Below are 21,969 nucleotides of genomic sequence, written 5' to 3'. Positions count from 1 at the left end.
CCTGCTGAAAAGAGACCTTCAGAGTGCAGCCTGAGACTCCCTGAGATCCAGAAGTGGTCCCAGATGAGTGTGTGTGGATCTCTGCAGAGTGTGGTGATGAAAAGACCTCCCCAGAAAACAGACAACAGGGTCTGAAGGGGGCTACAAGAAAGCTGGGGAGGGACTTTGTAGGCTGTCAGGTAGGGATAGGGCTGGGGGGAATGGAACAAAGCTGGAAATGGAGAGATTCAGACTGGATGTTAGGGAGAAGTTGTTCAGAATGAGGTGGTGAGAGCCTGGAAGGGGTTGCTCAGGGAGGTGGTGGAAGCCTTATCCCTGGAGGTGTTTAAGGCCAGGCTGGGTGAGGCTCTGTGCAGCCTGCTCTAGTGTGAGGTGTCCTTGGTCATGACAGGGGGGTTGGAACTGGCTGCTCCTTGTGGTCCCTTCCAACCCTGCCTGATTCTATGGTTCTATGTGAAGTGGCTTTGTCATGAGTCAGTCCTGCTGGCCGAGGCCAGGACAAGCCTGGTCCTGCAGAAGGATCCTGGTCCTATAGAAGGATCCTGGTCCTGCAGAAGGATCCTGGTCCTGCAGAAGGATCCTGGTCCTGCAGAAGGATCCTGGTCCTGCAGAAGGATCCTGGTCCTGCACCTCCTGCTTTTCACTCAGGTTTCACAAAATCACAGAATGGGCTGGGTTGGAGTGGACCATAAAGACCATCCACTTCCAACCCCCCTGCCATGGACAAGGACACCTCCCACTACAGCAGCTTGCTCAGGACCTCCTCCAGCCCTGTCACGAACACCACCAAGAGGGAGCATCCACAGCATCCCTGGGCAACCTGTGCCAGTCTCTCCCCACCCTCACTGCCAAGAGTTTCTTCCTAATCTCCAGCCCCAAACTCCCCTCTTCCAGCCCAAAGCCATTCCCTCTCACCCTGTCACTCCAAGCCCCTCCCCAGCTTTCTTGTAGCCCCCTTTGCTCCCTTTGAACTCGGAAAGGGGGAGACTTTCTTGAGCAAAGAGAGACTGGGCACTGCACAAACACACACCCCTGGTGTCTGAAGCACCCAGGAGAAGGAGCTTCAGCATCCCTGCAGCCACAGAGCACAGAGAAGCTTGTCCTGGGTGAACAACCCAACCCCTCTGTGGCACACCCTGGGTGTTGTTCTGCTTGGTCCCTCCAACAGCCCTCTCCCAGCTCTGCCTTGGAGACCTCCAGATCAAAGAGAAAAGATGCTGCTGTCTTACCTAGCAAGGTGAGGAGAGTCAGGGATGTGTGAGTGAGTCCAGCAGTGCCTCCCATCCTCTGCCTCTGACCAGGTTATGGCTCCCACAGCGGACAGCAGCCCTGCAAGGGACAGAGAGAGAAGAGTTATCTGCAGCATTCCTCTGGCTCTGCTGGAGGAACTGGCATCCAGCTGCCTGTCCCTGCTGGCCACAGGCCCAGGGTGACAGCAAACAGCCAGCTGCCCAGTGAGGAGCACCCAAGGCTCTGAAGGAGCTCTCTTTTTAACTTCTGATGCTACAGATCTGGTTGGGAAATTGTTCCTCCTCCTTTATCTGCTCTTCTTCCTCCCTCCCTCCCTCCCTCCCCCAGAAAGAACACTTCCTCCCTAGCCTTAACAAAAACACAGAGCCAGAAGCAGAGAGGATATTGGTAGCAAGGGAGGAATGATTTGTTCTTGTTATTTGGTGTTAAAAGGATCTTTAATCAAAACTCCCCAAGCAGGGAGTGAGTGCCTGTGGGTGCTGTGGCTGCCTGTGGCTGCTGTGCCAGACCCAAATCTGAAGCTCTGGAGAGCTTGTAGGGACCCAGCTCATCACTATGCACTTGCAGAGCATCCCTCCAGGGAGGTCTTGTGGAAAGTGAGTGAGTGGCACAAAGTGGCTGTGCAGGGCTGGGTGGTTGCCTGCTTTGTTATAGAATCACAGAATCAGGCAGGGTTGGAAGGGATCACAAGGATCAGCCAGTTCCAAGCCCTCTGCCATGGGCAGGGACACCCTGCCCTAGAGCAGGCTGCCCACAGCCTCAGCCAGCCTTATCTAAGTGTTAACCAGGGCATAAAGGAGCACTGAGACCTTTCCCCATGCTGGGAGACACACTGGGAGGCGGAGGGCAGATTTCCAACCCCTCTGCAGGCTCCAGCGCCCCAGAATCTCTCAGAGCAAAACCCAAACAAGCCCACCCTGCTGCGGGTGCAAACCCACCCTGCTGCGGGTGCAAGCCCACCCTGCTGCTGGTGCAAGCCCACCCTGCTGCTGGTGCAAGCCCACCCTGCTGCGGGTGCAAACCCACCCTGCTGCTGGTGCAAACCCACCCTGCTGCTGGTGCAAACCCACCCTGCTGCTGGTGCAAGCCCACCCTGCTGCTGGTGCAAGCCCACCCTGCTGCGGGTGCAAACCCACCCTGCTGCTGGTGCAAGCCCACCCTGCTGCTGGTGCAAGCCCACCCTGCTGCTGGTGCAAGCCCACCCTGCTGCGGGTGCAAACCCACCCTGCTGCTGGTGCAAACCCACCCTGCTGCGGGTGCAAGCCCACCCTGCTGCTGGTGCAAGCCCACCCTGCTGCTGGTGCAAGCCCACCCTGCTGCGGGTGCAAACCCACCCTGCTGCTGGTGCAAGCCCACCCTGCTGCTGGTGCAAGCCCACCCTGCTGCGGGTGCAAACCCACCCTGCTGCTGGTGCAAACCCACCCTGCTGTCGGTGCAAGCCCACCCTGCTGTCGGTGCAAACCCACTCAGCTGTCGGTGCAAACCCACCCTGCTGTCGGTGCAAGCCCACCCTGCTGTCGGTGCAAACCCACCCTGCTGTCGGTGCAAACCCACCCTGCTGCGGGTGCAAACCCACCCTGCTGTCGGTGCAAGCCCACCCTGCTGCGGGTGCAAACCCACCCTGCTGCTGGTGCAAGCCCACCCTGCTGTCGGTGCAAGCCCACCCTGCTGTCGGTGCAAACCCACTCAGTTGTCGGTGCAAACCCACTCAGCTGTCGGTGCAAGCCCACCCTGCTGTCGGTGCAAGCCCACCCTGCTGTCGGTGCAAACCCACCCTGCTGTCGGTGCAAACCCACCCTGCTGCGGGTGCAAACCCACTCAGCTGTCGGTGCAAGCCCACCCTGCTGTCGGTGCAAACCCACTGAGCTGCAGGTGCAAACCCACCCTGCTGTCGGTGCAAACCCACCCTGCTGTGGGTGCAAACCCACCCTGCTGTCGGTGCAAACCCACTCAGCTGTCGGTGCAAACCCACCCTGCTGTCGGTGCAAACCCACCACGGGGCCAGCTTCAGCCCATGCACCTCTTGTTCCTCCGTGGTGGGGGGAGTTGGGGGGGAGATTTCTCCCCTCTCTGGTGACAAATGCTGCACCCAGGCGCTCCCCCCACGCCTGGCACAGCCGTGCGTGCCTCTGCCCCCCGCACAGCCCAGGCAGTGCTGCTGAAGGTGCTGCCGACCCCGGGGCTGCTCCTGGGGCTGCGGATGCTTGCTTAGCCCTCTGCTCCAGCTGGTTCTGCTTCCACTCCTCTCCCTGCCCATCTGTCTGCCCGAGCCCCCCCGGCTGCTGCTCCTGAACCCCTCCGAGCAGGGATTAGCTTCCAATCCCGCGGGATGCAGCCCCCCGCCCGGTGCTGCTGCACTGCCTCCGATGCGCAGCTCATTAAGAGCAGCCCTCGGAACGCTCCTGAGCAAGCAGCGATAGCCTGAGCCTGCTTCACCTCCTGCCTCTGGGGACCCTGCCCGGCTGGGGAAGCCACCTGGCCCCCGTGTCCTCACTTAGAAGAGATGAGTTCGCCAGCACCAAGCCCTTCCCAAATCCTCCTCCAGTTTTGCCTGGCTCGGGTTGAGAGGACTGCATCCCAGCCCCCTGGCACAGAGCTCTTTGCCTAGCTCAAGCCCTGCTTTATTGCTAAATGAGGCGGGGGAGGGGAAGGTGTTAATGGTGGCTGGGGAAAGAGGTACCCCTGGCACAAAGAGGAGGGGGCTGAGCCCTGTTCCAGGCGGGAGAGGTGGGGACAGAGGGGAGGGGGCCGTGAGACCCGCTGAGATGAAAGCTGCTCCCTGCCGTTTGTTCCAGCAGCCCTGAAGTGAGGCAGTCACATGAAATCTCTTGATGTCAACGAGCATCATGCCCCAAATGGTGTCCTGAACCCGCAGCCTTGCAGCTAACACTGTCCCCATTGTTCCCCTGCCTTCAGCCTCTGCCTGCTTTGCCCTCATGTGCCTTGTGCTCACCAAGTAAGCACTTTAGGACAAGGAGCAGCTTTTAGCTCGAGCTGTTTTGCTGTGCTGAGGGCTCTCAGGCCATGCCAGCTCTGCACTAATTCAGAAGTTGACTTTTCCAAGGCTCTGCACTTTGCTTTCTTCCCCAGCGTGGTCCAGCCCCCAGGGTTTGTGCAAGGCAGCAAGTGCTGAGGCTGTTCTGCACCCAACAGCAGCAGCAGATGGGAGTAGGAGAGTCTTGCTCCATCACTGAGGCTCTCACAGAGTCCCAGCGTGGTGGGGGTTGGAAGGGACCTCTGGAGATCATCCAGTGCAAGTCCCCTGCTCAAGCAGGGCACCCACAGCAGCTCTGCCCAGGAGCACAATGGCCAAGGGGAGGTTGGAAGCTCTGCAGAGAAGGAGACTCCACAACCTCTCTGGGCAGCCTGCTGCAGGCCTCCTGCATCCTCACACCAAAGAAGTTTCTTCTGCTGTTCAGGTGGAACCTCCTGGCTTCCAGTTTGTGCTCTCTGCCCCTTGTCCTGTCCCTGGGCACCACTGACAAGAGCCCAGCCCCAGCCTCTTGTCCCCCAGCCTTTAGCTGCTGCTGAGCATTGCTTAGATCCCCTTCTGGGGCTGCTCTTCTCCAGGCTCTCAGCCCCAGGGCTCTCAGCCTTTGCTCCTCACAGAGCTGCTCTAGGCCCTCTCAGCACCTTGACAGCCTTTGCTGAACTCTCTGCCTGCACCCCAGGAGCTGCCTGTGAAGGCACTGCCTGGCTGCAGCTTTGCTCTCCTGTAGTCATTTTCACTCACAACTTTCAAAGCAAACAGGGCAGGGTGAGGAGATTTGGGGGTTGTTATCTCAAGCAAGGAGCAGGCAGTGTGAGGAGATCAGGCAGGGCTGTGTGGACCATTTGCCCTCCTCGGAGGCTACAGGCTCCTCAGGGCTGCTCCTGCTCCTGCTCCTGCTCCTCAGGGCTGCTCCTGCTCCTACTCCTCAGGGCTGCTCCTGCTCCTCAGGGCTGCTCCTGCTCCTGCTCCTGCTCCTCAGGGCTGCTCCTGCTCCTGCTCCTCAGGGCTGCTCCTGCTCCTGCTCCTCAGGGCTGCTCCTGCTCCTGCTCCTCAGGGCTGCTCCTGCTCCTGCTCCTCAGGGCTGCTCCTGCTCCTGCTCCTCAGGGCTGCTCTTGCTCCTGCTCCTGCTCCTGCTCCTCAGGGCTGCTCCTGCTCCTGCTCCTGCTCCTGCTCCTGCTCCTCAGGGCTGCTCCTGCTCCTGCTCCTCAGGGCTGCTCCTGCTCCTGCTCCTCAGGGCTGCTCCTGCTCCTCTGCCACTTGACACTTTCTGCTGTGTGAACCTAGAGATGCTGCAACTGCATCCTGCATCTCCTGGGTGCTTTCCCCTGAAGCTGCTGTCCTAAGCTGAGATCTGCTGAGGAAGAGGAGGGTGAGCAGCAATGTCTTGCTGTGGGAATACTTCCAGCAGTGTCCCCCTTCAGCTTCTTTCCCTGCAGCCAAGCCATGCTGGTAGCTTGGAAGCATTAAGAGGCTTTAATTAGTTGTTGATTCGTTACTGATGCTTTCAACTCCACTTTTGAGCACCACTTCTGGGGCTGGCTCTGCCTCTTCCCACGCTGACCCTTGTGTACTCTGATCCCTAAGGGTCCTTTCCTTCCCTCTTCACCCTTCCTTCTGGCCATCCCCCCACCTCCCCAGGAGCCCACTCATGCACACAGAGCTCCCAAAACACTCGAGGCCCCTTCTCAAAGCTGGGATGTGTGATGCTGCTGCTAGGAGCACCTCCTAGGGAGGGGGGCATGGGGATGCTCTTTCCAAAGGGACACAGGGAGATGCTGCTGCTGCTGCTTTGCTCTTTGCCACCCAGCCTCAGCCCAGCTCCTGCTTTAGTCAAATATCAGGAAGGGGAGAGCAGGGAGAGCTGCAGGTATGGCCCACAGCAAGTGAAGGTGGAAGCCAGTGACAGAGTCATCTCTGCAAGTGCTGACACTGTTATCTGTTTGCAATTAGAGCCCAGACGAAATCATCCTCTGGGATGCTGCTCTGTGTGCTCCTGATTGTCTTTATCACCTAAGTGCCCAGATCAAATTGTGCCTGAGGGCCTGAACCTGCGCCTGGGGCTGCGCTGGGACCCTGCAGGGGCTTTTAAAGCCACCAACCCCATCCCCCTCCTCCAAGCTGTGGATGCTGCATCTGACTCTGAACTCCTCCAAAGCGTGGGGCTGTGCCTCCCAGCTGATCTTTAGAGCTGCCCTCCCTCCTTAATTAGAAGAGGGACCGTGGGGACCTGTTCTTTCCCCTCTTCATTGGGTATTTTGACAGTCACTCGAGAGCCTTCTGCTCTGCTGAAAGGGGATCTGTCAGCCCTGCTAATGGATGCTGTCATTAATACTTCCAGTAGCAAGGGAGGCATGGGCACACTGGAAAACACGTGCATTAGCCCTTGCCTCTGGGGGCCCTGGCATGATCCATTATGGGGGAGGCAGAGTTAAAGAGCTGCAGAGAAGGTTTTGAGTCCTCCTGAGCCTCTGGAAGAGGAGGTGAGGAGGCTGTGCAGCCTGGAGAAGAGAAGGCTTGGAGGAGACCTTGGAGTGGCCTTGCAGGATCTGAAGTGGGCTACAGGAGAGCTGGGGAGGGACTATTGAGAAGGGCTTGGAATGAGAGGAGGAGGAGGAATGGGTTTGAAGTGGCAGAGGGGAGATTGTTAGGAAGAAATTGTTTGCAGTGAGGGTGGTGAGAAGCTGGCACAGGTTGAGGGTGGTGAGACACTGGCAGAGGTTGAGGGTGGTGAGACACTGGCACAGGTTGAGGGTGGTGAGACACTGGCACAGGTTGCCCAGGGAGGTTGTGGAGCACAGAAGCACCCAATGTGATCAAAGATCACATTGGGTGCTTCTGTGCTCCACAACCTCCCTGGAGGTGTTCAGGACCAGGCTGAATGAGTCCTTGAGCAACCTGTTCTAGTTGGAGGTGTCCCTGCCTATGGCACAGGGAGTTGTAACTGGCTGAGCTTTGAGCTCCCTTCCAACCTAAACCATTCTGATTCTTCCTCCTGTGGTGAGCAGATGTGTGGTAGGGGGGCAGCTCCTCCAGCTGCAGCACTCACAGCTACACAGATGACATTGGGTTGGGAAGGACCCCTCAAAGGTCACTTTGCCAACCCCTCCCCTTCCCCCTGCAGGCAGCAGGGACACCTCCAACTAGAGCAGGCTGCTCAGGGCTTAGGGTAAGGAGAGGGGGCACAGGCTCTGCTCACTGCTCCTTGGGATAGGACAAGCAGCAGTGGATGGAAGCTGCAGCACAGGAGGTTCCAGCTCAGCACAAGAGGCAACTTCTTGGCTGGAAGGGTCCCAGAGCCCTGGCACAGGCTGCCCAGAGAGGTTGTGGAGTCTCCTTGTGTGGAGCCTTTCCAGGCCTTTCTGAAGGTGTTCCTGTGTGCCCTGAGCTACATTGTGTGGTCCTGCTGTGGCAGGAGGGTTGGATTGGATGATCTCTTTGGGTCCCTTCCAACCCCTGAGATCCTGTGAGCCTGTGAGAGCTGCTGCAGGTGGCTGGTTGCTGGCTGGGGTTTGTCCAGCAAGAGGCATAAAGAAGAGAGGATGGTGCTGAGATGGGCTCCCCAGCCAGGCTTCCTGGCTAGCTGGAGTCCTTTCCATCCCTCCCAAGTGATCTGATCCTGTGAGCCTGATCTTGAATGTCTCCAGGGATGGAGCCTCAGCCACATGCTGGGGCAGCCTGTTCCAGTCTCTCACCACTCTCACTGTGCAGAGCTCCCCCAGGGCAGGGCTGCTCCCCAGGGTGGCTGCTGCAGGAACCTGTCCTGTGCTGTGAGTGTCCCTTTTGTTGAGGATCCTCCCTCAGGCTGCCAAGGGCAGGGGTTTGATCTTTGCTGCATTTTTGGCTTGCAAACCCTTTCCAAGGCTGGGTACATTCTGTCCATCTCCACAGCAGCCTGTTTCAAGGGGATCCAAAAGGGTTTTTATTCTGCTGTAGCTCTCCTCCTGTGCTCAGGAGAGGTGGATTTAGCTGCAAACTCTGCAGTCAGCCTTTGCTGAACTTTTCTTCTTCTGGGAGGGGGATTTGGATCTGTTGCTGCTTCCATGCATTTACAGCAGCTGCTGCAGCAGAAATCCTCAGGCCACCCAAAACCCATCCAAAACAGAGAAGTCTTCCAGGTCCAAATGAGGACCAAAAGCACCCTCAGAGCCTTGGTGTGCAGTTCAGCCCTCCCTGCCTCATCCCTTGTCCCATGACTGTCACCAATCCCTGTCTGCACATCCTGGGGCAATCCTGGTCCCCACTGTGCTTCAGGACCTGATGCAGAGGAGCTCACCTGGACACCTGCCCCTAGCTGCAGCAGAGAAGAGCCCCCAGAACACTTCTAGCAATAGCTGGAGGGGGTCCTCTGTGCCCCTCTCCTGTCTGGGTGGGTTTGGATTGCTCTTGGCATGTTAGAAAATCCCTGTGCCTCTTCACAGGTGTCCTCTGCTGTGGAAGTTCCCCCTCCCTGACAAAGCTCCTGACCAAGTTCTTCCTCCCTGAGAAGGCTCCTGACCAAGCTCTCCCTGCCTGAGAAGGCTCCTGACCAAGCTCTTCCTGCCTGAGAAGGTTCCTGACCAAGCTCTCCCTGCGTGAGAAGGCTCCTGACCAAACTCTCTCTCTCTGAGAAGGTTCCTGACCAAACTCTCTCTCTCTCTCTGAGAAGGTTCCTGCCCAAGCTCTCCCTGCCTGAGAAGGTTCCTGCCCAAGCTCTCCCTGCCTGAGAAGGTTCCTGCCCAAGCTCTCCCTGCCTGAGAAGGCTCCTGCCCAAGCTCTCCCTGCCTGAGAAGGCTCCTGCCCAAGCTCTCCCTGCCTGAGAAGGCTCCTGCCCAAGCTCTCCCTGCCTGAGAAGGCTCCTGCCCAAGCTCTCCCTGCCTGAGAAGGCTCCTGCCCAAGCTCTCCCTGCCTGAGAAGGCTCCTGCCCAAGCTCTCCCTGCCTGAGAAGGCTCCTGCCCAAACTCTCCCTGCTTGAGAAGGCTCCTGCCCAAACTCTCCCTGCCTGAGAAGGCTCCTGCCCAAACTCTCCCTGCCTGAGGAGGCTCCTGGCCACCACCTGCACCTTGCTGTCCCTGTGCCATCTTGTCCCCCTCCCCTCACAGCCCAGGAGCTGGCTGCTGTCCCCACTGCAGGGGCTGTGCAATGGGTACCACCACTCGCCCTGAGCTCAGTGTCCCCTGCCTGCAGCCCAGTGTCACCCTGAGAAGCCAGGCAGTGGGACAGAGGGAGGGCACAGAGTGGGGACTGGAAGGAGGAGCCCTTGAACCACAGAATTGTTTTGGTTGGAAAAGACTCTTTAGGTCATGGAGTCCAATCTCTAAGCCAGCCCTGCCAGGTCACCTCTGAACCAGGTCCCTCAGCACCACATCTGCACAGCTTTGAAAGCCCTCCAGGGATGGAGACCCCAGCACTGCCCTGGGCAGCCTGTTCCAGAGCTCCACAACCCTTCTGGGGAAGAAATTCTTCCTCGTGTCCAACCTAAACCTCCTCTGGTGCAACTTGAGGCCATTTCCTCTCATTCTGTTGCCTGCTCCTTAGCAGAAGAGACCAATCCCCACCTGGCTCCAGTCTCCTTTCAGAGGGCAGACTGAAACAAGATGCTTTAGTCCACCCCCCTGGGTGGTAGCTCCCCATGCTCAGGTGCCTCCATCACCCCCCAGCATGGCAAAGCCCCATGCCAGGCAGGACACTGGGGCTGGCAGAGTCTGTCCCTCCATGTGTGCCAAGCTCCAGCCCATCAGGCAGCCACAACTGAGCCCAGACAGCAGAGCCCCAGCTGTGGGTAGCATCGTGGCAGGGAAGAAGCTCTTGCTGTGAGCACCATCTGCTCCTGCAGCTCTGGGATGGAGGCTCCAAGCATTCTGCACCAGCATCAGCTCCTCCTGTGTGAGCACAGCCAGGGGCAGAAATCTGGGTTCAGTTTTGGGCTCCTCAGTCCAAGAAGGACATTGAGAGGCTGGAGCAGGTCCAGGGAAGGGCAACGAATCTGAGGAAGGTTCTGGAGAACAGGGCTGGGGAAGGAGCAGCTGAGGGAGACTCAGGCTGGAGAAGAGGAAGCTGAGGAGAGACCTCATCCTCTACAGCTCCCTGAAAGGAGGTTGGAGCCAGGTGGGTGTTGGTCACTTGCCCCAAGTGAGAAGTGACAGGATGAGAGGAAATGGCCTGAAACTGTGCCAGGGGAGCTTCAAGATGGAGATTAGGATAAAATCCTTTGCTGCAAAAGTGGCCAGGGATTGGCACAGGCTGCCCAGGGAGGTGGTGAAGTGCCTGTGGCCATGGCACTTGGGGCCATGGTTTAGTGGCCATGGGTGGTGCTGGGTTGCTGGTTGGACTCAACGATCTTGGAGGCCCTTTCCAACATTAATGATCTACTGATTCCAGTAGAATGCCAGCCCAGGGGACAAAGCTCCACTCAACCCAGCTCTGCTTGCACCAAAAGTCACTTGGTTTGGCAGGGGCAGCAGCAAAGCTCAGGGGTGGGATTTTTGCTTGGGATGGGGCTGGGTTTGCTTTGGATCTGGGTTTGCTTTGCTTTGGATCTGGGTTTGCTTTGGATCTGGGTTTGCTTTGCTTTGGATCTGGGTTTGCTTTGGAGCTGGGTTTGCTTTGGAGCTGGGTTTGCTTTGGAGCTGGGTTTGCTTTGGATCTGGGTTTGCTTTGCTTTGGATCTGGGTTTGCTTTGGATCTGGGTTTGCTTTGCTTTGGATCTGGGTTTGCTTTGGAGCTGGGTTTGCTTTGCTTTGGATCTGGGTTTGCTTTGGAGCTGGGTTTGCTTTGGAGCTGGGTTTGCTTTGGAGCTGGGTTTGCTTTGGAGCTGGGTTTGCTTTGGAGCTGGGTTTGCTTTGCTTTGGATCTGGCTGTGCTTTGGATCTGGGTTTGATTTGAAGCTGGGTTTGCTTTGGAGCTGGGTTTGCTTTGGATCTGGGTTTGCTTTGCTTTGGATTTGGGTTTGCTTTGCATTTGGGTTTGCTTTGGGTCTGGCTTTGCTTTGGATCTGGCTTTGCTTTGCTTTGGATCTGGCTGTGCTTTGGATCTGGCTTTGCTTTGGAGCTGGCTTTGCTTTGGAGCTGGGTTTGCTTTGGAGCTGGGTTTGCTTTGGAGCTGGGTTTGCTTTGCATCTGCTTTGCTTTGCATCTGCTTTGCTTTGCGTCTGGCTTTGCTTTGGGTCTGGCTTTGCTTTGGGTCTGGCTTTGCTTTGGAGCTGGCTCTGACCCTGTGGCTTTTAGAGCTGTGGGGCTGAGCAGGATGTTGCAGGCTTCTCTCACTGCCTGCTGCAAAGCAGCTACATCTGGAGCAATCCTGAATCACCATATCCATGGAAACTGATGTGCTGCTCCCGTTGACACAGAGCATCCTGAGCTGTGCTGCTGCCCTGCAGAGCAGACCTTGGAGGGATAAGGCTTGAGGTGTCTGCTTGGGCCCTCGTTTTTGGGGGGGTGGCATACAGCATGCTGTAGGGTTTGGTGTCTGAAATGAGTGCAAGAGCAGAGAATTAAACTGCTTTGGATGGGAAGAGACCTTTAAAGCCCATCCAGTCCAACCCTCCTGTAGTCAGCAGGGACATGGAATCATAGAGTGGTTTAGGGAGGAAGGGAGCTCAAGGATCATCCAGTTCCAACCCCCTCCCACTAGAACAGATCACTCAAGGCCTCATCCAACCTGTGCCAGTCTCTCACCACCCTCACTGCAAACAACTTCTTCCTACCATCCAGTTTCAGTCTCCCCTCTGCCACTTCAATCCCATTACCCCTTTTCCTGTCATTTGCAACTCGAGCAGCTTGCTCAGAGCCCCAAACAGCCTCACCTGCAATGGTATCAGGTATAGAGCATCTCCCACCTCTCTGGGCAACCTGGGCCAGGCTCTCACCATCCTCAGTGTCAAACATTTCTCCCTTCTCTCCAGTCTGAACCTCTCTCTTTTAGTTTAAACCATCACCCTTTGTCCTGCCACAAGAGGCCCTGCTGTCTGGGGGTCTGTCCCCACAGTTCTGGGCATCCCTTTCCCAGATCTTTGAGACCAGCTGGGGAGGCTCTGGTGCTGGGCTGACTGCTCTTGCCCTGTCCCCAGCCCCTTGGCTGTGCTGCTGTGTCTTGTCAAGAGTAGATTCATTTAACTGTGATGGAGCTGGCTTGGATCATAGAATCATAAACCTCTGAGATCACCAAGTTCAAGCACCATGCCCACTAAACCAAGTCCCCAGGTGCCATGGCTACTGGATTTGGTTTGAACATCTGCAGGGATGGTAGGAGGTGGTTGAATACCCACCCTTGGAGGTGGTTGAGTCCCCATCCTTGGAGGTGATTAAATTCCCCATCCTTGGAGGTGGTTAAATTCCCCATCCTTGGAGGTGGTTGAGTCCCCACCCCTGGAGGTGGTTGAATGCCCATGCCTGGATGTAGTTGAGTCCTCACCCCTGGAGGTGGTTGAATCCCCATCTCTGGAGCTAGGAGGTGGCTGAATCCTCACCCTGGAGGTGTTTGTGTCCCCATCCCTGGAGCTGTTTCAGAGCCTCAGAGCTGTGCTGCTGAGGGCCATGCTTTGGCCCCAGCCTTGGTAGAGTTAGGGAATGGTTGGACTCAGTGAGCTTAAAGAGCTTTGCCAACCCAACCAGCTCTGTGTTTCTATGGTGACTCCACCACCTCCCTGGGCAGCCTGTTCCAATCCCTGACCATTCTTCTTGCAGGGAAGAAACTGTTCCTCATGTCCAATGTCAAACTCCAGCTGCTGCAGCTTGAGCCCATTCCCTCTCATCCTGTCTCTTGCTCCTTGGGAGCAGAGCCCAACCACCACCTGGCTGCAGCCTCCTCTCAGGGAGCTGCAGAGAGCAACGAGCTCTGCCCTCAGCCTCCTCCTCTCCAAGCTGAACACCCTCAGCTCCCCCTCCCCAGCCCTGTTCTCCAGACCCTTCCCCAGCTTCATTGCCACACTCCAGCCCTTCAGTGTCCCTCTTGAAGTGAGGACCCCAAAGCTGAGCATTGCTTTTGCTCAGGAGAGGGTTTCCCCACGAGCTGCCTGCATCCTGCCAGGCTGGGCACAGCTTGCCCGAGGCTGTCGGCACAGCAGGCAGCTCCTAAGCTGTCCCTGAAGAAGTGTTGCAATCGATAGCCTCAGTCAATAGCTGCTGGAAGGATGCTTAAAGGAGGCCACAAGTGACTCCAGTTGAGCACATGGAGAGCTGGTGCCCGGCCAAAACCTGCCCCCAGTCCTCTTTCACACCTTGAGGACAGTTGCTGACATTCCAACAGGTTGTGCCCTTCCCATGGGCACTGCCCTGCAAGTTCACCCTGCAGCAAACCACTCTCTGAGGACAACCTTGCAGCATCTTTGCCTGGGAAATGAAGGGTCCTGGACTGGGGTTGCAGGGAAGGGGCTGCTGAGCCAGGCTGGATGATCCACAGAGTGCTGGCAGAAGAAGGCAGCTGGGGGCTGGCTGCGCTTCACAGAGGCAGGGGGGGAAAGGCTGAGGGTGTGCTGGGATGCTCTGGGCATCACTGGGGGCAGCAAAGAGTCATAGAGTCAGAGAATGTCAGGGGCTGGAAGGGACCTCCAAAGCTCAGCCAGTCCAAGCCCTGCCAGAGCAGCAGCACCCAGAGCAGATCACACAGAACACAGCCAGGTGGGGGTTGAATGTCTCCAGGGAGGGAGACTCCACAGCCCCCCTGGGCAGCCTGTGCCAGGCTCTGCCACCCTCACAGGCAAAAAAGTCCTCCCCATGTTTCCATGGAGCTTCCTCTGCCTCAGCTTCCACCACTGCCCCTTGTGCTGGCATTGGGCATCCCCCAGCAGAGCCTGGCCCCAGCCTCTGCCACTCACCTGCACATCTTTAGAGCCGTTGCTGAGGTCACCTCTCAGCTGCTCTGCTCCAAGCTCCCAGCCCCAGCTCCCTCAGGCTCTGCTCCTAACAGAGCTGTTCCCTTCCCTGCAGCATCTCTGTGGCTCTGTGCTGGACTCTCTCCAGCAGTTCTGTGTCCCTCTTGAACTGGGGGGCCCAGAACTGGACACAGTACTGCAGATGCAGCCTCAACAGGGCAGAGCAGAGGGGCAGAACCTCTCTGTACCTCCTACCCACAGTCCTTCTAACCCACCCCAGGATGGCACTGGCCCTGCTGGCCCCCAGAGCACATTGCTGGCTCATGCTCACCCTCCCACCACCTAAGACCCCCAAATCCTTTTCCTGTTTGCTGCCTTCCAACAGGTCAGATCTGGCTGCACTTGCAGCTCTTGCTGCTCCAAACTCCAGCCTCACACAGCAGATTCTCCTTTCCTCTGGCAGCACAGCTCTGAGGAGAGCTCTGCCCACAGCCTGGCAGGGGCAGCACAGCAGGGAGAGCTCTGCCCATACCCTGGCAGGGGCAGCACAGCAGGGAGAGCTCTTCCCATAGCCTAGCAGGCACAGCACAGCAGGGAGAGCTCTTCCCATAGCCTGGCAGGCACAGCACAGCTCTGAGGAGAGCTCTGCCCACAGCCTGGCAGGGGCAGCACAGCTCTGAGGAGAGCTCTGCTCATAGCCTGGCAGGGGCAGCACAGCAGGGAGAGCTCTGCCTATAGCCTGGCAGGCACAGCACAGCAGGGAGAGCTCTGCCCATACCCTGGCAGGGGCAGCACAGCAGGGAGAGCTCTGCCCATACCCTGGCAGGGGCAGCACAGCAGGGAGAGCTCTGTCCATAGCCTGGCAGGGGCAGCACAGCAGGGAGAGCTCTGCCCATAGCCTGGCAGGGGCAGCACAGCAGGGAGAGCTCTGCCCATAGCCTGGCAGGGGCAGCACAGCTCTGAGGAGAGCTCTGCCCATAGCCTGGCAGGCACAGCACAGCAGGGAGAGCTCTGCCCATAGCCTGGCAGGCACAGCACAGCAGGGAGAGCTCTGCCCATAGCCTGGCAGGCACAGCACAGCAGGGAGAGCTCTGCCCATAGCCTGGCAGGCACAGCACAGCAGGGAGAGCTCTGCCCATAGCCTGACAGGCACAGCACAGCAGGGAGAGCTCTGCCCATAGCCTGACAGGCACAGCACAGCAGGGAGAGCTCTGCCCATAGCCTGGCAGGCACAGCACAGCTCTGAGGAGAGCTCTGCCCATAGCCTGGCGGGGGCAGCACAGCAGGGAGAGCTCTGCCCATAGCCTGGCAGGCACAGCACAGCTCTGAGAAGAGCTCTGCCCATAGCCTGACAGGCACAGCACAGCTCTGAGGAGAGCTCTGCCCATAGCCTGGCAGGCACAGCACAGCTCTGAGGAGAGCTCTGCCCATAGCCTGACAGGCACAGCACAGCTCTGAGGAGAGCTCTGCCCATAGCCTGACAGGCACAGCACAGCAGGGAGAGCTCTTCCCATAGCCTGGCAGGCACAGCACAGCAGGGAGAGCTCTGCCCATAGTCTGGCAAGGGCAGCACAGCAGGGAGAGCTCTGCCCATAGCCTGGCAGGGGCAGCACAGCAGAGAGAGCTCTGCCCATAGCCTGGCAGGCACAGCACAGCAGGGAGAGCTCTGCCCATAGCCTGGCAGGGGCAGCACAGCAGAGAGAGCTCTGCCCATAGCCTGGCAGGGGCAGCACAGCAGGGGAGAGCTCTGCCCATAGCCTGGCAGGGGCAGCACAGCAGGGAGAGCTCTGCCCATAGGCTGGGACATCCACAGCACTGCCAGCCCTGCAAACCCACCCACCTCCTGCTACCAGTGCTGCTGTGGCGTCAGCAGCAGAAGCTCTTTGATGTGGCACCAGTATAAATAGCTCTCTACCTGCAACAGAGCCCAGCTCCAGCCCTTCCCCTGCCTGGGAGAGCACTTGGCAGGAGCCAGTCCCAGAGAGAGGCTGAAGGGAGGATAAACAAGTGTGGAGCTTGGGAAAGCTGAATGGCACAGGTCGCCTGGGGCAGCCCTGACAGCCACCAGCCCATCACAGCAGCACTGTCTGTGGCACTGGGGTAAGGGCCTTCCCACGTGGTGGGGCTCCAAGCATGGCACTGGGCATCTATCCCAGCCTCTCAGAGCTTTCCTGGTGTGGTAGGTGCTCATGGAGGGCACCAATCATCCACCCCAGCCTTGCAGAGGTGTAGTTGGTGTCCATGCATGGCACTGGGCATCTATCCCAGCCTCTCAGAGCTTTCCTGGTGTGGATGGTGTCCATGGAGGGCATCAATCATCCACCCCAGCCTTGCAGAGGTGTGGTTGGTGCCCATGCCTGGCACTGGGCATCTTCCTCAGCCTCTCAGAGTGTTCCTGGTGTGGGTGGTGTCCATGCATGGCACTGGACGTCTGCCTCAAGCTCTCAGAGCTCCTCAGCCTTCACTTTGGCACTGCTGGGTGCTCGTGCTGGTTGTGCTGGTAGGGAGATGGGCACTGGGGTGGTAGAGAACATTCTGTGCTCCACAACCTCCCTGGAGGTGTTCAGGACCAGGTTGGATGAGACCTTGTGTGACCTGTTCTAGTGGGAGGTGTCCCTGCCTATGGCAGAGGTTTGGAACTGGATGAGCTTTAAAGTCCCTTCCAACCCAACCCCATCCAGAGGGAGCTGGGCAGGCTGCAGAGGTGGGCACAAGCCAAGCTCAGGAGGTTCAACAAGACCAAGGGCAAGGTCCTGCAGCTGGGTCGAGGCAATGCCAAGCACCAATCCAGGCTGGGCAGTGCCAGGCTGGAGAGCAGCCCTGAGGAGAGGCACTTGGGGGTGCTGCTGGAGGAGAAGCTCAGCAGGAGCCAGCAGTGTGCACTTGCAGCCCAGAGAGCCAAGCAGAGCCTGGGCTGCAGCAGCAGCAGTGTGGCCAGCAGGGCCAGGGAGGGGATTCTCCCCCTCTGCTCTGCTCTGCTGAGACCCCACCTGGAGTCCTGCATCCAGCTCTGGAGCCCCTGGGACAAGAGGGCTGTGGAGATGCTGGAGAGTGTCCAGAGCAGGGCCAGGAGGATGCTGAGAGGCTGCAGCAGCTCTGCTGTGAGCACAGCCTGAAAGAGTTGGGGCTGTGCAGGCTGGAGCAGAGCAGGCTCCCAGGTGACCTTCTTGTGGCCTGCCAGGATCTGAAGGGGGCTCCAAAAAAGCTGGGGAGGGACTTTTGAGGCTGTGAGGGAGTGGCAGGAGTGGGGGGGAATGGAGCAAAGGTGGAGGTGAGGAGAGTGAGGCTGGAGGTGAGGAGGAAGTTGTTGAGCAGGAGAGTGGTGAGAGGCTGGAATGGGTTGCCCAGGGAGGTGGTTGAGGCCCCATGGCTGGAGGTGTTTGAGGCCAGGCTGGCTGAGGCTGTGTGCAGCCTGCTCTAGGGTAGGGTGTCCCTGGGCATGGCAGGGGGTTGGGACTGGCTGCTCCTTGTGCTCCCTTCCAACCCTGACTGATTCTGTGATTCTAAGTTCAGGCTTTCCCTTTGTGCCTGGATGTGTCCCACCTTTCCCAGCACTGATTCTGGGGAGAAAGGGAGAAGCACTCAGCAGGCAGGGATGGCTCTTTGTAACCCGAGTTGAAATGGGTTTGCTCCCTGACCTCCACTTAGCACTTAACCCCCACGCTCAGCCTCTGTCTCTGGTAACACCACTGACCTGCCTTGCTGGCAGAGGCTGGGGGCTGGGGATGTGGAGCTTCATTCATGGCTTTCAAAAGCCTTCTGCAGCCCAGAGCTGAAGGTTTTGCTAAGGTAAGATCCTGGTCTCCACAGCTGTGTAGTGGTGATGGGATCAGGAATGTTTGTTGTGGAGAGGGAATCAGTTTGGGTTCAAGGAAAGAGCTTTTCTGTAGCTTGAGAGAGGACTTTGTTTCCTTGTTCACCAAGCCCTGCTCCTTCCCTGCAGCTCCATGAGCACCCAGAGACATCCAACAGCATCCACAGACAGAATGTGCCTGGAAAGAGCCTGATGCAGCCCAGCAAAGCAGATCTGAATCCTTCTTCCTTTCCATCTGTGGTTTTGCCTCTTGAAGGACTCTCTGAGGAAGCCTCTCTGACATCTGTGTGTCACTGACAGCATCCCTGGCAGTCCCTGCTCAGTGCTGGGGTTCCCTGCATGGACTATTTCTGTGGCAGCACTGCAGGCTAAACTGGTGGAAAGGGGATGGGGGTGCAGTGATGTGGTCCCATTGCTCACCCCCACATCCTCCTGAGCATCTGTGGTCCTTCACCCCTGGAAAGCATTGCTGATAAAGTGTTAAGATTGATGTAGGAAAGAGAGGGATGAGCCTCCAGCTGATGGCCAACCCCAGGCAGTGCTGTCTTGAGCCAGTCCCCATGGAACAGGGCAAAATCCATCCCTGGCTGGGGCAGAAGCTCTGGGCTGGCTGGTGCTGGAAGCCAGCCCTGAGGTCACTGAGCCTGGGGCTCAGCAGCTCCCACAGCTCTGCTCCACTGAGCAGGGAGCTTCTGGACTGGGAAGCTGTCAGGGGCTCGGGGTGTGATGTGTTCCAGGTGACTGAGTGGCTTTGCTTTGTGCCCAGCACCTTCAGGGAAACCTCTCCCGTGGGGCTGGGGTGGTGCTCACTGCTGAGAGAGACCTTGGGGCTTGCAGGGCTTGCCGAGGGGAGGAGGAGCTGAGGACCACGGGCAGATGCCTGCCTCTCCTCCCCCTTGCCAGGGATCATTTGGGTTCTGGTCACACTGGAGACATCCAGATGCAGATGCCTGCCTCTCCTCACCCTAGTCAGGGATCACTTGGGCTCTGGTCACACTGGAGGCATCCAGGTGCAGATGCCTGCCTCTCCTCACCCTAGTCAGGGATCACTTGGGCTCTGGTCACACTGGAGGTATCCAGGTGCAGATGCCTGCCTCTCCTCACCCTAGCCAGGGATAATGTGGGCTCTGGTTGCACTGGAGGTATCCAGGTGCAGATGCCTGCCTCTCCTCACCCCTGCCAGGGATAATGTGGGCTCTGGTCACACTGGAGGTATCCAGGTGCAGATGCCTGCCTCTCCTCACCCCTGCCAGGGATAATGTGGGCTCTGGTCACACTGGAGGCAGGCAGGTGCAGATGCCTGCCTCTCCTCACCCTAGCCAGGGATAATGTGGGCTCTGGTCACACTGGAGGCAGGCAGGTGCAGATGCCTGCCTCTCCTCACCCCTGCCAGGGATAATGTGGGCTCTGGTTGCACTGGAGGTATCCAGGTGCAGATGCCTGCCTCTCCTCACCCCTGCCAGGGATAATGTGGGCTCTGGTTGCACTGGAGGTATCCAGGTGCAGATGCCTGCCTCTCCTCACCCCTGCCAGGGATAATGTGGGCTCTGGTCACACTGGAGGCAGGCAGGTGCAGATGCCTGCCTCTCCTCACCCTAGCCAGGGATAATGTGGGCTCTGGTCACACTGGAGGCAGGCAGGTGCAGATGCCTGCCTCTCCTCACCCCTGCCAGGGATAATGTGGGCTCTGGTCACACTGGAGGTATCCAGGTGCAGAGGCCTGCCTCTCCTCACCCCTGCCAGGGATAATGTGGGCTCTGGTCACACTGGAGGCAGGCAGGTGCAGATGCCTGCCTCTCCTCACCCCTGCCAGGGATAATGTGGGCTCTGGTTGCACTGGAGGTATCCAGGTGCAGAGGCCTGCCTCTCCTCACCCCTGCCAGGGATAATGTGGGCTCTGGTCACACTGGAGGCAGGCAGGTGCAGAGGCCTGCCTCTCCTCCCCCTTGCCAGGGATAATGTGGGCTCTGGTCACACTGGAGGTATCCAGGTGCAGATGCCTGCCTCTCCTCACCCTAGCCAGGGATAATGTGGGCTCTGGTCACACTGGAGGTATCCAGGTGCAGATGCCTGCCTCTCCTCACCCCTGCCAGGGATAATGTGGGCTCTGGTCACACTGGAGGCATCCAGATGCAGATGCCTGCCTCTCCTCACCCTAGCCAGGGATAATGTGGGCTTGGGTCACACTGGAGGCATGCAGGTGGCTGAACTGCTGGCTCAGGCTTTCACCCACCCGAGCTCAGCCTCCACGTGGACCAAACCCTCCCTGCTCCACGTTTAGCTGCATGCCTGGGAAACACCTCCCTAACACCGGGCTGGGATTTCTGCTTCGTGTGCTTTGCTCCTGGTAAATCTGCCCAGCAGACAATAACCTGGGCCATTAAGTTCTCTGCAGGTGTCTGGAGGGTCAGAAGTCATTGGTGGCTGCTTTTGGGGCTCAGCCAGGAGGTGCTGGAGAAGAGCATCAGTGCCCCTTTGTCTCAGCCTGCTCCTGCTCCAGGGAGAGCATGCAGGTGGGCTCGATGTGAGCCTCCTCTTTGCTGTTTTCTTTAGTCTTTAGGTGATTCTAACCTAGCCCTGAGAGGCAAATCTGTGCCTAGAAAGTTTGGGACCTGCTGCTTTCCTCTGGTAGCCAAAGAGGCAGCTTTGGGGGTCGGTGGTGCCCCTGCCGGTAGCGAATGAACCTGGAGAGGTTCATCAGCAGATGCCAACCTGCTCCTAAACCTTGGCCAAGAGCCTGTGCTTCACTTTTGGACCCTCAGAACTCCTTGTGGCCGTACCTGAGGATGGCTTGGGGAGGAGAAAAAGCTGTTCTCAGGGTCTGGCTGAAGCCCTGGCTGAGGTTGCTGGTGGGGAGAGCTTGGGTTGCTCCCAGCTCTTGGGTGAAGAGGCTGCTGCCTCCCATCCTGAAAGCAGCTAGTGTTCCCTGAGGGAGAGGACAAGCTCCTAGGAATGCTCCTCAGCCCAGCCAGAATGATCATGCTGAGGCTCGTGGGAGTGCTTTGAGTCTGGGAGAGGCTGTGGGGAAGTGTGGGTGGGATGCAAAGGGAAGGGAGAGCTTGGGAAGTTTCAGACATGAGACTGGAGCCCTGTGAAGCTCATCCCAGCCTGCCCTGCCCTGCCCCTCCGTCTGAGCATCCATCCTGCTGCCAGTACCCTGCCTGCCAGTGCTCTGCCTGCCAGTGCCCTGCCTGCTGGTGCCTCCCTGTGCCCTGTCGTGCAGGCTTGGGGTGGGCAAGTTCTTGTCTGTGACTTTGCACTGAGCCACTCTGGCTGCCCACTGCCCTGAGCCTGCCCAGCACGCTGCACCCCCCTGACCAGGCACAGACCACCCCTCACCTAGCATCTACCCACACGGGGGTGCTTAGGGAGGAAGAGATTTGGGACACCATGGTCTTCCTCATCCTCCTGGAGAGGAAACCGAGGTCTCTTGGGCTGCTTCGGGCTCTGCCAGCCCATGCTGGAGATGCTGAGAGAGTTTTATGCAGCAGAAGCTCTGTGAGCCCCTCCTGCCCCTCCCACACACCACCTTTGAGATGCTCGACCCCACCGAGAGGGCTTTCAAAGTGCTCCCCCCAACCCCCACCCCGGCAGAAAGCAGCAGCAAAGGCACAACAGCAACAAACACCCCAAATATTCCCAGAGTTGTTCCCTCAGAGCCATTCCTACTGCCACAAGTGACAGAGCCATGGCACCCCCCACACACACACCTCCCCCCAACCCAGCTCCAGCCTCCCACCTCCACCTCCAGCTCCTCTCCAGCGCAAGCAGAACCTGCACGACCATCACCCACCCCAAACCAAAATGCCCAACCCAACCTCTCCCTCTCTCCTCCCCATCCCCACCAGAGCCCAGCGGCATCTGGCAGGTCCCTCCTCACCGGAGCCAAGCCGAAGGCACCAGCAAGTTGGCTCAGCTCTGGGAACGCTGCCCTGAAAGCCGGAGGAAAGGGAAGGGAAGGGGAGGAAGAGGAAGGGAAGAGCTCTTACCTTGCGTGGGATGGATGCGTGGGTACCCAGCGGGCACCGGCAAAGGGCCCAGCAGCGGCGGGGGCTGAGCTGGGAGGCAGAGCTGGGCTGGCGGAGCGTGGCTCTGTGTGTGTGTGCCCAAAGCCACTGCAGCATC

At 58.4% G+C, this 21,969-nt stretch overlaps 2 protein-coding genes across 4 annotated transcripts in view; one reads left to right on the top strand and one right to left on the bottom strand.

Moving 5' to 3' along the window:
- RBBP5 (RB binding protein 5, histone lysine methyltransferase complex subunit) overlaps window positions 1-18,065 on the top strand; it is a 79,785-nt gene extending 61,720 nt beyond the window's left edge. The window contains exon 14 of the mRNA XM_064173473.1: window positions 17,974-18,065. Within this exon, the coding sequence (XP_064029543.1) occupies window positions 17,974-17,981 (8 nt within the window). The 3' untranslated portion in view covers window positions 17,982-18,065. The remainder of the gene's footprint in view (window positions 1-17,973) is intronic.
- CNTN2 (contactin 2) overlaps window positions 1-21,969 on the bottom strand; it is a 51,150-nt gene extending 29,181 nt beyond the window's left edge. For all 3 annotated transcript variants that reach the window (XM_064173463.1, XM_064173464.1, XM_064173465.1), the window contains exons 1-2: window positions 21,834-21,969; window positions 1,230-1,329 (exon numbers count right to left, since the gene is read on the bottom strand). In XM_064173463.1, the coding sequence (XP_064029533.1) occupies window positions 1,230-1,284 (55 nt within the window). In that variant the 5' untranslated portion in view covers window positions 1,285-1,329; window positions 21,834-21,969. The remainder of the gene's footprint in view (window positions 1-1,229; window positions 1,330-21,833) is intronic.

This window comes from Pogoniulus pusillus, chromosome 39 (genome assembly GCF_015220805.1).
Source record: "Pogoniulus pusillus isolate bPogPus1 chromosome 39, bPogPus1.pri, whole genome shotgun sequence".
NCBI lineage: Eukaryota > Metazoa > Chordata > Aves > Piciformes > Lybiidae > Pogoniulus > Pogoniulus pusillus.
Note: the sequence above shows the minus strand (reverse complement) of the source record. Positions and strands in the feature narration are given on the sequence as shown.